The sequence below is a fragment of the Spermophilus citellus genome, assembly GCF_964194105.1.
Source record: "Spermophilus citellus genome assembly, chromosome: 10".
NCBI lineage: Eukaryota > Metazoa > Chordata > Mammalia > Rodentia > Sciuridae > Spermophilus > Spermophilus citellus.
Window position 1 is genome coordinate 40924761 of NC_138197.1, and position 15986 is coordinate 40940746.

At 39.1% G+C, this 15986-nt stretch overlaps 1 protein-coding gene across 1 annotated transcript in view; it reads right to left on the reverse strand.

Moving 5' to 3' along the window:
* The window catches only part of GUCY2C (guanylate cyclase 2C), a gene marked incomplete at its 5' end in the record, with an annotated part of 74137 nt that overhangs the window by 24870 nt on the left and 33281 nt on the right, over nt 1-15986 (reverse strand). Inside the window, 5 exons of the mRNA XM_081311489.1 lie at nt 5798-5902; nt 6333-6404; nt 6960-7022; nt 11173-11278; nt 13947-14028. Coding sequence (XP_081167615.1) covers nt 5798-5902; nt 6333-6404; nt 6960-7022; nt 11173-11278; nt 13947-14028 — 428 coding nt within the window. The remainder of the gene's footprint in view (nt 1-5797; nt 5903-6332; nt 6405-6959; nt 7023-11172; nt 11279-13946; nt 14029-15986) is intronic.

Below are 15986 nucleotides of genomic sequence, written 5' to 3' on the forward strand. Positions count from 1 at the left end.
CCTTCAATGAGAAGCATTGAGTGGCTTTCACCATCAGACAGGGGCCAAGAAACGAGCACACCCCACCTGGAAGGAGAGCTGGGAGCTTGATTAAAACGTGGTTGCCCTGCATGCCCCATCTTTCAAAAGTTGGATCAGTGCTTTTCTCAAAAGCTTAATCATGCTAAGTTTTTCTTAGGTTTTCTAAGCCCTCTATCAAAAAGAGAGTTCTTGGATTTTTGTGTGAATTGTAAGAGCTAGACTTTTGACCCAAATTAACACAATGGAGGCTCTATCAAGACACATCTTTGTGTGTGTGTGTGTGTGTGTGTGTGTGTGTGCACATGCCCGCTTGCACCAGGGGTTGAACCCAGGGGCACTTAACAACTGAGTCACATCCCCAGCCCTTTTTATATTTTATTTTGAGACAAAGTCTCACTAAGTTGCTTAGGGTCTTGCTAAGTTTCTGAGGCTGGCTTTGAACCCACAATCCTCCTGCCTCAGCCTCTTAAGCTGCTGGGATTACAAGTGTGCACCCCTGCATCTAGCAAGACACATCTTTTTAATAAAGTCAATAAGTAATCCTAAATGATATCCTAACAATACTTATTTAAGGAAAAAGCTCAATTTGACCTTCAGTTTTAATTTAGGCCCTGTAGCCCTAATTTCTAAAAAAGTGTCTGAAGTCATTGACCATTTCAGATGAGACTGGCTGGACTGTGGGTACTAGGGAGTTAAGGAAGGAGAGTTATGAGCAAACAGACTCTCTACAGTAATTATTTCCCTTTCTATCCATTCTTTACCTTTATCTCACCATTTACCCATCCTATCTTGCTCTCATCGGACAAATTGTAAAAAGTGTATTATTCTGTTTGACTATGAAGGGAATATATACATAGTATAGAAAATATGAGCAAAATTTACAAAATATAAAAAAGGAGAAAATAAAAATCACAGCTAGTTGCATCATCTAACTTGTTCTCATTCTGGTATTTCCTTCTATTCTTCTTCAGTGTTCATTTACATAAGGTACATGTACTATGTCTTACAAAATTGGGACCATAATATATATGTAAGTTTTTTTATATTATTTATTTTTTAGTTTTCAGCGGACACAACATCTTTGTTGTATGTGGTGCTGAGGATCGAACCCGGGCCGCACGCATGCCAGGCGAGCGCTCTACCGCTTGAGCCACACCCCCAGCCCTATATGTAGGTTTATGTGCTGTTTTCTAATCAATTTTAGTAGGTGATCTATTTATTTCCTTAGAGATAGTTGAGAGAATATACAGCAGGCCCTGAGTTTGGTGCTAGGATTACAGTGGGCCCTCTTAGGGCATTCATGATCTGGTGGGGGAAACTGACACTCAAAAAATAACTGCAATAAATATGAAATTATAAATATGATAAGTACTATAAAAAGGGACTACAAATCTGAGGATTGACCCTTACACTCTGGGAATTTGTTATGTAAGTCAAAGATGTTTCCTTCAGAAAGTGTGAGTAAAGCTGAGATCTGGACACAGTAGGGAAGCAAGTTCTATGGAGCGAGAACTGCTCTGGCAAAGTCCCTCTTGTGGAAGTGAGATGAAAAGTCTGAGGGTCCTATTATCTCAGCCCCATTTACTAAATTACCCTTTCACCAAACTTGACAATATACTAATGCTATTCTTGGACCATGTATTTTTCTTCCATAAATCATGTCTTTATTCATGAACTATTACTAGACTGCTTTTATTATAACTTTCTGGCAAGTAGCCTCTCATTATTCTTCTTTGTTAAAATGTTTTGTTTATTATTGCTCTTTTATATTTTTTCCTGATGATCTTTGTTAACCAAAAAACAAAAAGGGGGAAAAAAAGTCTGCCTTTGATTGGAAATTCTTTGTTTTTAGAATTTATATATTTCCATATAAATTACAATTTGTGGTAAGCGAATGAACTGGCTCTATGAAAATAGCCCTGATTTAAGTACTTGCAGACTCTATGGTGAAATGCTCCCATCTGAAATATTTCAGCCACCAAGAATTCTACACTGACTAGTTAACAAATTCCTAAATATTTAACAATCAGCTTTGAGCTAGCACATGTTGAATATCTCTTATGTGAAATGCTTGGGACCAGATGTGTTTCATATTGTGGATTTTTTCCCCCAATTTTAGAACATTTGTATATACATAATGAGATATCTTGGGCATAGAAACAGCTTGCTATGTAAATTTATTTATCTTCCATGTATATCTAACACCAAAGCAGCAATGTTCAGAGGTGAGTCTTTTGAGAAGCGATGGGATCTTGGGGGCTTTGAACTTATCAATGGATTAATCCTCATTAGTGGATTACTTGGAGGTAGTGGAAACTGGAGTGGGGAGGCATGACTGGAAGAAGTAGATTATGGGGGGCCATGCTCTAGAAGGGTATTTCTTGCCCCTACCCCATTCCTTGCTTTCTTTTTGCTTCCTGGCTGCCACGAGGTGAGCACCTTTGCTCTGCCACACCAGTGATTCCACCATGATATCTGCCCTTACCACAGGCCAAAAGCAATGGAGCCAGCGACCGTGGACTGCAACCTCTGAGATCAAGAATCAAAATAAATCTTCCCTCCTTAAATTGATTTTCTCAGATATTTTGTCTCAGTGATGAAAAGCTAACACGGTGAGCCTCTCCACCACTCAAGATAGGGACTAATTGCTGGAAAGAATCAGCTACATGATTATAGGGTGGATATTTTGGCCCTGCCCCTCCCCTTTCACTAACAGGGAGGAGAAAGGACTGGAAATAGAGTTAACTGTCAATGGTTTAATCAGTTGTGGCTCAGTGATGGAACTTCCCCCAAGTCCCCTAAGTGAAGGGGTTTGAAAGCTTCCAAGTAGGTCATCACATCTACAGGCCAGGAGGGTGGCACAACCCAAGTCTCTAGGGACAGAAGTGCCTGTGCTTGGGATCTTTGGGAAGTTTCCCTAGGTATTTCTTATGAGAAATTGCTGTGACTCCATTTTTGAGAAACCAGCCTCTACCTTAGAGCAAAGCCTGTCCTAAGGAAGGGGGCGTGACCCTTGTCCTTGGAAAAACCCACAGAGCACTCCTAGGCACATACCCACCCTGCTGAGTTGTTTGTCTGCAAATAAAAGGAGAGATCTGCTGTGCCAGGTGTCCTTGACTCAGTTAGGCTAGGGGAGGACCCATAGCAACCTCCTAGCAACCACCAATCAGCATGAGATAGAGAAAATACCTGGGATGCTAGATGATCCCCCAGTAGTTTATGGTGGTTGATAACATGTTGGGAAACCATGTAGTTTAGCACGTACACCCCTCATGGCTTAAACCAATCAGTTCAAAGGAATCCCCCTCTTGTACTAACCAATCACCCCTACCCAACTTGTTCCTGCCAGTGAATGTGCTAATCAATGTTAAACGTTGTTGTTTGAGTTTCTCTTAGTGTGGAATGATTTGCTGTGTGATGTTGTGATGCACAGAGTATCCCCCCAAAAACCTATAAAATCTCACTGAACAAAGGACCAGGACTCACTCCCTGGGACCGCTGCGTCAGGAACGGTTGTGAGTCCAGGCTCGAGCTTGCAATAAAGACTCTTGTGTGATTGCATCGGATTCGGTTCCTAGAGGTTTATTGGGGTCCCATGAATCTGGCATTACAGTTCATCTGGCTGCTTGCCTGTGGTCTTTATAATAGACTTTATAATAAACCAGTATAGTAAATAACTTTTCTCTGAGTTCTGAGTCATTCTAGCAAATTATCAAACTCAAGAAGGGAGTCATAGGAATGCCTGATTTTCAGCTGGTTGGTCAAAGTACAAGAGGCCTGGGATTTGCAACTGGGGTCTGAGATAGGGACAGTTGTGGGACTGAGCCCTTAACCTGTAGAGTTTGATGCTAACTCCAGGAGTTCATTGAAAAAATTGAACTGAACACCTAGTTAGTATCCAAAGAGTAGAAGAACTAAGTCTTTTAGGATGAAAAAACCTCATATATCTTATGTCAGAAGTATTAGTGAAACTGGTTCAGAATTGGCCTACTTAAAATTTTACTTTTTGAGTCAGGTCTTCATGATTTTATTACTTCTGAAGTTTTTTCTTTTCAAAGATATTATAATTTAGTAGCAATGAAGTGTTTTCCACAATTATAATTGTTTTCCACAATTATAATTGTGGAAAACACTTCATTGCTACATGTTTTCACTGCTTTTATTATTCCTACTTTTAAGTATTTGTATGTTTATTTTTAAAACCACAATTAGAAGTAAGAGGCTTGTGTGTTTTCATAGTTTTTTTTTTTAAACTCAGTGCATTTTGAATTTTATTTTGTTTTATAATGATTGATATTGAACATCTTCTTCCCCTTAGGCCGTAGTTATTATTCTAAGTTTTGAATAACTACATTATTTACTATTGTTTAAGAAAGAGTCACATTTAGAGTTACAGTTTTTTTCTTTGAGGATAGATTTTGGCTTATGCCACATATTTGGAAAGCTAGTGTTTTTTCTTTTTTGTTTTGTTTTTTGTCTTGTTTTGTTTAATTGAAGCCCATTAAAAAATTCATAATTTCCAAATTATTAGTTTTGACAAAAAATTATTTTTTAATTTCATTGAGTTATGAATATCTGAACCTCTTTGAAGTTACCAAAGCTTCTTAGGAATTTGGCTTAGGAATTTGGCTTTGTTATGAGGACATGAGGTTCCTAAGAGGTACTGAATATAATCCAAAGGCAGGGCTACCCACACATCTTGATTTTCTTGGTCCAGTTACACTTTGTGTCTGTTATTCCAGGATCATTATTATAACACCCCCGTCACTGTCAAAGTATCCTGATAAATCACTGGGTCACCCTACCTTTGGGCCCTCATGGCACATGCCCACAGACCATTCAGTCTGGTTCAGGTGTATCAGTGTCCCTTGAAGTCATTGTCCCACAGTCCTTCCTGCTCTTGCCCTTTTCAGTCCCTGTTTCGGTTTGACACCTGATTCTTGTGTTTTGCAAATCAACTGTGCTTGCCCTTCAGAACTATGTGATGATTTGACACTCTTTGCTTAGTGCTTGGTTCTTCCTATGAACTTTACTCAGTCCTGTTGTATTCTTCTTTTTGCTTTGGACCTGCTCAGCCAGAATACCTGACCAAGGCAACTTCTGGTTATCTTCAGTCCCCTCACAAGGAAGAGCAGGTAGGAATTTAGACCAGAGTAGACCAGGACTTATGAACAAGTCCTCTTGTGCTTATTTGGTGCTCTGATAACAACTATCCATTGATCTTTCAATACGAAAACAAGTGTAAAATATAATATATTTGAGTAAAATTCAAATAAAATATAATGCGTTTGATCCAGGTGTGATAGCACACACCTGTAATCCCAGATACTCAGGAGGCTAAGGCAGGAGAATCAAAAGTTCAAGACCAGCCTCAGCAACTTAGCAAGACCCTGTATCAAACTAAAAATTAAAAGGGCTAGAAATATAGCTCAGTGATAGAACACCTCTGGGCTCAGTCCCCAGTAACTGCCCAACATGCCCAACACACACCACAAATTGTATTTTGAAGTAACCACTCACTTTCCTACTTCTGTTCTCTGTTCCTTTTTCTCCCATCTACATTCCTTTTCCGAATATCTTTTGGCTTCTTTGTAAAGAGATTATAGGACTGACTGATAAAATCTGAGGAATCTAGTTTGAAAAGTATGTGGGTCTACCAACTTTTCCTGATAACTCTATAGTATTATCCCCCTGGGAAAATATTTTTTAAAGATCTGCTGATTTTTTTTAATATGGTTGACTTCTTAGGAAATTGAAAATGATGCTGGTTTCTTACCCGGAGAGATCCTCTCTCACAGTATTCGATCACCCCAAAGATCCTGGAGTCAAGCTTCACTGTGCCATAGAACTTGGTCAGGTTGTAATAGTCAGTCTGAAGCAGCTAGGAGAACATGTGTGTTTATAAAGCATATCAACCAGAAACCGGAACCAAAGAAAATATTCATATGTTAGCAAAATGTGTTTCATTTGAGAAGATGCATTGCTCTTAATAAATTGAATGTCAGTACCCATTTGTTACTACATATTGTGTTACATCTTATTCAGCAGCCTTTCCTTTGCTAGCAAGGTGACTTGAATACAAATTTCACTACTTTTTTTTTAATATTAAGAATGTATTTTAGAACATACCAGCATATTTCCAGAATTTTTACACTGTAAAATCTCACCCTCCAACATCTCTAGGCAGAATTTTCAAAAAGTAGCTAAGTCATTCATTTCTTTCTCATAAGATATTTCTCCACAGGGACCTCTGTGTTCAGGGAAAATGGAATGAAGTTAATTCTCAAGGGGTTGAAGTATAGGACACATACCTTGTTCAGTTCTATCTTCTGTTTCTCATTGAAATTGCCATCACTGTGCTTGAGATCTTTGAGGATCACTCGCTGCAAAGATCAATTGAATTAAGGAGTTACTATTGCAATGTAATTCCTCATATAAATGGGTATTATAATAATTTGTTCCTATGTCCTATTAGACTGTAAGCTTTTTGAGCAGTGACATTTGATTGTTGTTTATATCCCTGGTGTTTAGGACCCAGTGTTTAGGTTTGTTTGTTTCTTGCAAAATGACTAGGGGAAATATGAAGATGGGAGGAAGATGGGCAAGAAAATACAAAACTCCCAGATGGGATTCTCAAGAATGAGCCAAAATACAACATCAGGGTTGCCCTCAGTGCTCTGAATCTATTTCATATTTCTGTTTCCCTCCAAATAGTTAACTTATCCTTTGGCTCCCCCAGGATGGTGAGTTTTGTAACCTTCAAGCAGAGCCCTGCCTATCCTATGAAGCTCTACAAACGGCCCTTTGAAGCAACCTGGGAAACATCCCCCCCCAAACCCCTCACCCACTATCCCCCTAGCAAAGTCAGGGCTGGGACCATGATGAATCAGAACCTACTCCCAGTTAGAGTTCAGAGAAGTGGGGGAGACTGGAGTCACCTTTTTGTCATACTTGCATTGTCGAAGTCTCTGGATTGTATCTCGTCTCTTGTCGTCATCAATCTGGCACAAGAAAAGGCTAATTATTCCAGAACTTCTTATTTGTCCCATTCACTGCCAGTCAAAGGCTGAGAGGCTCTTCCCGCTGGGCTGTATCTGCTGTTTGCTCAACATCCCAGAAACACTGGGGTAATTGACTTGTCTTTCCCTCCCACTACTCACTCCAACCTCTTCTTCCCAGTATTGACTATATCCTCCTTAACATTGGGTTCTCCTCGCTTTCTCTCCTCAGCCATGGATTTTCTTTCTTCCTTCTTCCCTTAACCCCCTCCTACGGTGAATTATTGCCCATAGTATAGGCAAATGCTCTTAGGGAATGGTGCTAAAGGAAGATGCTACACTTTTATTTCAGTTGCAAATTAATGCTTGAAAGTCCAAGTAGTAGTGCCCATGAGGCAAATGGGCCAGATGTGCCTAAAGAGATTCAGTCCCAACAATTCTGGGTTCTGCTCAGAATTGTCAGATCATCTGATTTGTCAAAAGAAGCTGGTTGATAAATGTAGATTTTTACATGCTACACCATGATATTTATATGCTGGCCATTGATTTTTAAAATGTTAAATACTGAACAACACACACACAAACACTGATACCTGTGGGCTAGATAGGGCTGTTGGTTTGCCAGTTAAAGATTTCCAGTCTCAAGACAGAGGAAAGGCTGGGAATGAGTGTATATTTTAGTTTGGTTCTTAAATCTGGTATGTATGTTTATCTTTGTTAAAATTTACCTTACAAGGACATCTTGAAACTTGAATGAAATATTTCAAGGTCCAATCATGATTCCTGACACCATGCAGATGAATAAATGTTGAATCTGCTAAGGCCTAGACAAGCCCAGACTAGGGATTGAACCCAGGGCTTCATGCATGCTAGGCAAACACTTTCCCACTGAGTTACACCCCAGCACAAACTTTTTAAATAACAAAGTTCTTAGTTGTCTCTGGAATCCACTGAAGGACAGTTTGAAACCAGCTTTTCAAGAATGCACTAGTGCAGAAGTAGCCAACTCATCAGGTCAACGACCTCAAAATCCCCCACAGAATGTGATAATCACCCCACCCCACCCCAAAGAAATACATGGCCTGTGAAGAGGCAGGTTGACTGTTTTGTTTATAGCTGCCAAGACTCTCTCTTCTCAGCAGCTCTCTCCTCTCTCTTCTTAAAAATTGCCCTGTTACTCAAAGATCTGGGAGGCAGATCTGAGCTGATGTCTCCTGGTCGCCCTGTCAGTCTGCAGCAGAATAAAGCCTTTTACTTTTGCATATACCCAGTGCCTTCTTATTTGGCTTCTTTGCGTATTGGGCAGCCAGCCTGTGCTAGGTGCCAATATCAGTTATTGTTATTTTTTATTTTACAAATGAGGCATAGAAGGATTAAATGACATTAAATGCTACATTAGAAGACCAGCAGAGGCTAGGCTGCTTGTCTTCTTGTCTAGTGTTCTTTTTACTGTTTCTGACCTCAATGAGGTCATTTAAACTACTTGAACCTCATTTCCTAACTCTGCAATCCTTATTCAGAAGGGTACTTGGTGATCAAATTAGACACCGTTGGTGAAATTTTTCTTGCAAGCTAGAGGATCCCAACTCCCCTTTCACTGGGGATTGAACCCAGGGGCACTTAACCACTGAGCCACCCCCAGCCTCTTTTTATTTTGAGAGAGGGGTTCACTAAGTTGATGAGGCTGTCTTTGAACTTGTGATCTTCCTGCCTCAGCCTCCCAAACCACTGGGATTACAGGTTATGGGCATGTGCCTCTATGCCCAGTAAGGATTTCTCTTTTTATTCTAAAATGAGATATCATCATCTTTATCATTCTTTTCTGTTTTTTTTTTTTTAATCATTCTTTTTCTGTTTTTCCTGAATTCTCTTTGTCTGATTCTCTGGTCTGGCTTTCTATGTTAGTACAGGGATATTTGACTATTATCTCATCCTTTAGACTGACTTCCTTTTTTTCTGTCTTCAGAGAGTATCCCAAACTTGAACTATTACCTGTCTGGTTGTATTTTCCTCTCATGCTGACCTTGAGTTTTCTCCCTGTTCTGTCTGATTCACAGCATCTGATGAACTCTCTATATAGCCCTCTCCCAGCTCCCTAGGCTATCTAAACTCAGGGCAAGAATGATACCTCCATGCTAGGAACCATTTCTGACTTCCCTCCTTTGAATTTACTGTCCCAAAATTTTATTGGGTAGCCCTGGGAGTGACTAACCTGATAAATTAACTATTAAATGTTCTGTACTCTAAAATTCTGCAAGAAACTGGCAATGGACGATGCCTTCTACTGCTGGAAATGTTTAGATTTTAAGAAAACACACAAAGATACAGTGTTTAAAGGTTAAACCAAAGGATCAAAGTGGGGTTTTGAGGCAGTAGAGATTGTTTCCTAGGTAGGGTTTTGCAGAGGTGGAACCTGTGGGAGCCTATCCAGGTGTCATCTCAGAAACAGGAGCACTCACTTAAAAAATCTCCTCAGCTACTCCTAGTGTTAAACAGAATAAGCAGGAGGTAATTGACCTGAGGCTGCCTGAGTATTTTGAGTTCCTATGTAACAAGCCACAGTCTAACTTACATCATCGTACATCAATAAACAGAAACCTTATTTAAGAAAACGTTTTGGTAACAAGTAGCTGAGTTTCAGCCAGTCACAGGCAGCCAACTGATCAGACCATGCTCAGATCAGGCAAACTTCTAGCAATAACCAATGAACTTATTTCTTTGTATCACCTGTGAAAGCTCACTGCCCACACTGCAGAGTGCTCTTTGACTTTCTTTTGGTTTTCAGTGTTTCCCAATTGATGAATCATTTTTTTTGCTCAAATAATAATCTGCAAAATTGAATCTGTCTAAAATGTTTCTTCTACCAGCAGGTACTTCCAGTCAGTCATTTCTGTCAGCAAATTCTCTCTTTGGAAGTCAATTAGTCTTGTGGTTCTTTGCACCTTACTGTGAATTACTGCAAGCTTGATTCCTCCATGACACTTCTATGAGACACTTGGTCCTTGTGAACACAGTGTTTAGGAGTGAGGTTCAGAATGCAGCAGAAGGGTCACTTTGGAGCAAGGAGCATTTCTGAAGGAAGGAAGACCTCATCCATGTTCAGCTGTGAGGGGATATGAGCTCTTAGAAGGCCAAGTGCAGTACTTGGGGTAGGGTGTCAGGGGCTGGTAGAAAGGGGTCAAAGATAAACCTGGCTGAACTTGCTGCTTCAAGTTCTCCTCTGCTGATTTTGGGCAGGGAGGCATCTCAAATAGCACTACCTTATCAGGTTGGTCCTACTATGAGAAAGTCTACAAATGCCCTTATGTGAAGGTCCTGGGTCTCCATTCCTTCTTAGTATACTTTGATATAAAGACCCTTGTAATTGCAGTATATAGGTGTTAGGATCTTAGACTTCACAGACACACTGGGTTCAAACTGTAATTGTTTCTGAAATTCCATCTGTTACCTCAAGGGCTCAGGGAAGATGCAATGGGTTAAAGTATCTGCAATGTAATAGTGTTCAGTTAAGTGTTAGCTGTCATTATTTGCAGTAATCTTACTCACTCGCTGTAGGTGACCCTGCACTGTTTCTTAATGCTTTGGTCTTCAACTTCCTTATCAGCAAAGTTATGATTATAAAGCTCAACTCACTGGTTCATTGTGAGGAGAAGATGAGAAACACAGGTCTAGCATCAACTGCAGTAAATGGGGTGAGTTGTTAATAATGGCTATTGATTGTACTTCTTGGTTGGGGACGAATTTGAACAAACATCAACAGAAGTCTCTTTCTTCAGCAATGAGCAAGGTAAGTGATAGGTCCTTAGTAGAAGTAGATTAGTACCCCAGGTTTGGGGGAATTCAAATGCCTTTCCCATTCCTATATCCCTTCCATGACAAATTCCCAGCAAATTCATGTCTTGCTTCTCGTGGGTCAGATGCAAAAACCCAGTAACACTCTGTAACTCAGCCTCCAGTGAGGTGTTCACTGGACTGAAGAGCTGGCATTAGATCAAGGAAGAATCAAGAGAAATAGGAGGTGGAAAAGTAGAAAGCATCTAACTTTTGGATTCTAGCACAAACTAAGATTGGACCATTTCCTACCAATGCTGCCAAAGTCTTGTCAAACACCTAGCAAACTGCACAATTCTCCAACAGGTAAAGCAGGCCTTACCTTCAGGCTGATTTGGTTGGTCTCATTGTTCTCCAGAGGAAAGATATTTTCAGGAGGAATGTGGGACCATTTTTTCTGACGAAGTTGATTATCTCTTTTATATTTTCTGTGGAAGGAACAGAATTGGTTGATAGGTTTTATTAGTGTCCATGCTGTTCAATTTCTGAACACCAGGAGAAATTTAGGACCCTGGTTTTCTCAGGCAGACATGTGTTGAGGAAGACTAGCTCAGTGGTGAGACTCTCCATGCCCCAAACTGGCCAGTGCTGGCCATTAGTGGACCCATAGGAGGTTTCGTGGACTTCTCTGTTCTTTTGTGTTTGTTTCATTTTACTTTCCTTGATCCTTCACTATAATAAAGGGTCTGAACCGATGACATGGAAACATGAGGGAACAAAACAGAAAAAAAATCAAAACTGATAGCCTTACATGGCAGAAATGTTCATTTTTAAACCACCAACGAAACACACCAGATTCTAAGTAAGCCAGTTCTTTTTACACATCTGTGCCTTATGTTTAGAGAAAATGAAAAAGCACAGAGACAATGCAACAACATGTGTCCCAATTTATAAAATGTTAGAATCTTGTCTATAGTGCACATGAGGAAGAATTCTTGAGTTTTTGGGAAAGCTCACTTTGAGCTTTTACAGATATTGCCAAATTACTTCCCACAGTGGTAGCACCAATTTACCTTCCCATGTTCTTAAGAATATTTAGTATTGTTAATTTTTTCCCTTATCTTTATGATGCATGTTAATGGTGTGTCAGCTTTGCTTTAATTTGCATTTCCTTGATTACTACAGAGATGGTCTTTTGAAATATTTGCTACATATTTTATAGAATATATAGAATCATAGAATTATTTACTTATAATTTCTCTAATATTTTTTATTATGCAATTTTTTCTTTTCTTTTTCTTATTAACTTTTGTGAGTTCTTTATGTCTTCTGTAAAACAAGTCCTTTTGTGTTAAAAATACCTTTTCACAGTTTATTCTTTTAACTTTGCTTTATGGAAAATTTTGATTTTACTAATTTTGATTTTACATATTTATAGAGTTTTCTTCTCTGACATTTTTTTAATCAGTGACTGAATCACACTTTCCTAATCTGACTTCATAAAGTCATTTCCTAAATTTCTTCTATATTCTGAAGTTGGTTTTTCACATGCAGATCTTTTTTTCTTTTAGTTTTTGCTACCAGGGATTGAACACAGGGGTGCTGAAACACTGAGCGTTGCTTAGAGCCTTACTAAGTTGCTGAGGCTGGCTCTGAACTCATGATCCTCCTGTGTCAGCCTCCCAAGCTACCACACCCAGCCAATTTCATGTAGTTTTAATTTCATTTTTTACTTGTGGGAAGCCTACTGTCCCAATATCACATCCTAACTGACTTGTAATATTATCTCTGTAATATAAGCAAGTCCCTATACTTGCTTGAGTCTGATTTTGTAATCAATCGTCTTTTCCATTGACCTATTTGTCCCTGAATACCTTTTTGTTTTTAAGTCATTTGACAAACTGCACCTCACCTTTTCAAGTTCATTTATAATGCCTTTCTCATACTTTCCTAAGCAGAAATCATTATTTTCCTCCTATGCTTCCATCCAGCTCTATTAAATACACATAAATAGCATAGTATTAACCAGTTATTTTTACAGTAAGACTGGGAGCATGGAGAATGACTCTTGAGACATTGAAGGCAGCCAAGCACCCATGGAGACTCTTGGAACTCAACAGAACCAACTGTCATTCATATTGAATTAGGGATTCTATAGACCATTTACTACTTTTCTTGTTATATTGGAAGAATACATGAATGACAACTATTTGCCAGGTCCCCTAGAGGAGACTCTGGCCATGAGGAAGTCCTCTTTCTGCCTCCCATGTTTAGAAACAATGGGAAATACGTGTCACTTTTGTCTTGCAATTTGCTCCTCTCTTAAACTGACTCTCATTTGAACTTGGTTTCTGAAGGAAATTTTGGCTTCTGCTCATTCTTGACTAAATGGCCACACTGTCTATTGTGTATATTTCTAAGCAATACAGTTACAGGATCCCAGCTCTGCCTTTGGATTGAAGAAAACAGCCCACTTCCTTCCTGCTAAAATAAGAAATTTGGGGCTGGGGATGTGGCTCAAGCAGTAGCACGCTCGCCTGGCATGCGTGCGGCCCGGGTTCGATCCTCAGCACCACATACAAACAAAGATGTTGTGTCCGCCGAAAACTAAAAAATAAATATTAAAAAATTCTCTCTCTCTCTCCTCTCTCACTCTATCTAAAAAATTAAATAAATAAATAAAATAGGAAATTTGGAATAGATGATTTCTAAATCTTCTAGCAACCTAAATATCATGTAGTACAATGATTTTAAAATCTCCCACAATATGCCAATAAAACAGTGAGAATAGCTAGTTTTCATTTACATAATGCTTATTATATTGCACTCTGTATACATGACCCATTTCTAATTCTCATGGCAGCTCAGAGGAAGAAACTGAAGCAAAATAACTTGTTTAAGTTGTTAAGTAACGTGTGCTTGAGACCTCAAAACTGGTAAATCACAGAACTGGGTCAGAGTTCAGGCATTTGACTCAGAGCTCTAATTTGCCCCCCAGGTAATATTTTGTCCTTATGTAGTCTTTGATGCAGAATGCCTTCATGATTTTAGGTCTGTCTAGAGATCTCCTTGTGAGCCTGTGTGAGCAGCAGAGTCAGATCTCTGCCTCCTTCCTCCTCTGAATGAGGAGCATTCTGTGGCAAGGAGGGGAGGTACCTCAGCACCAGGAGAGCAATGATCAGGACCAGCACCACTGTCCCTGTGAGTGTGAAAACAGCAATCATCAGGATCTGAGGGCCTATGGCAGGAAAAAGTAGAAAATGCATTAGCAGGATGTTTGAGAAGAGAATGAAAACATTTCAAAGATTCTAGTTGGGGAAGGGACAGAGAAAGCCCTTTTGAAAAACATTTTTTTTTTTTTTATTAATTGTTTCTTGGTAATTTATGTCCTGTGTTCCAGTCCTGAAAAAAGCAGTCTGGCATGTGCCCAGGGAAAGCAGTTTAATTTCAGCTCTCCTTGAAGCCTATATTTCTCTTTTATCTCTAACAGGAATCACCAAATGGTTATAAGAACATAAAGTGGTTTCCAGCACACAAATAATTGTGGGAGTAGAAGTCTACCTGCTGTCCTTGAAACCAATATACCCCAGGAGGTTTCACAGAGAAGAAACAGACAGTTAGTTTTTAAATGCAGAACACATGTTGGAAGAAGAGTCAGTGTAGACTGTTAAATGACAGCGTTGCATGCTGGTTCTTTCCAAGCTCTCTGGGTTATTGAGGTCGTCAGTGAGGAATGTGATTTTCGTTATTGGAACACTAGTGTATGGGTGGAGTTAAGTAGATGGAGTAAGTTGAGAGACTCTCAGAAAAGTTAGTGGAATTCAGGAAAATGTGGATCCACCCCCAGGAAGCTTTGAAGCAGAGTCTGAGAATGTGAAGGCCTAAGCCTGGGAGGAGAAGGCCCACCATCAGAAAACCATACAGAGAAATCATGGCTCACACAGCCCACATTGCATCCCTGTTGGGAAAGGAAATCAGTGGGTTCAAAATGGAACGGATTCCAAGAAATAGAATGTGTAAGAAGCTTAAAAAATAATAGAAATATGGTGAAGACACAATTCTTTCTACATAAAGAGAGAGAAAAAGGAAGGGAGGAAGGAAAGAAAGGAGGGAGAGAAGGTGTGCCCCAAAGAGAAACTCTCAGGGAAAAATGTTCAAGAAAGGCATAGTCCAAAAATGAAACAAAGTAAAATGAGGCCTGATTTTGTGTATTTTAAAAAGGAGAGACAATCCTTTATCTTTTGTGTGGTATAAAAGAGAAGCTTTGGAATCATATATAAAGAAATGTTATCACAGCATAATATTTAGCTTTGTGTAAATATTTACATCATGATAATGATGAAAACGTTTACTTACTTCAATTTATAGAATCAACTTATAGGTAAAGACCAAAGAACTATGATATGATTGCCAAATAAATATTAACAACCTTGATAAATTAAAGAAAGATAAAGGAGAGTATGGGAGATGGAAAGAGGGTAGAAGGAACAATTGGGGAACTTTTAGCTTCATCTCACAAAGTGGGGGAGCAAGACATTTTTATAAACAGTTGATTGAACAACACTAGAAGCTCATGTATATTAATTAAATACCTAATAAATATATTGACAAAAAAAAGGTGATATTGAGAAGTAAGGAGGACTAGTGAAGAACTAAATCTTAATTCACAATACAAAAGATAAATAACATCTAAAGCTTTTAAATCAAGAAACATTACTTAGAAATATGCTGAAGAGATTGAGAGTCTGGGGACACACAGAGGTGGGACCAGACATGCTCACCTTCCATCGTGAACATCTCTACTACTGGAGTGAAAAATCACATACAAGAATTTTTCTTTGCTAAAAATATAATTAATGAAGGTGCCCTGAAGAGGAAACACCAAGATCTCTCTATTAAAGTAGCGCCCTCCCTTCCTATCTTCCCTGTCATGGCACCATGACACAGAATCCTTGAGACTATGGTCCATGATCTACTTGTTTGTTCCTGTACCTTTAGCACACATCAGGCCTGAGACCTGGTAAAATATCAATTGAAAATGACTGAATGAAAAAAAAAAAAGAAAAAAGAAAACGACTGAATGAAAAAATAATTGAATAAAAGTTTGGCCTTGCTCATCTTACTATCTGAAAGAGGCTAGGGAAAGGAATCCAAATATTAAGACACATAAATTCATGTCAAAAACTGGTATGCCGT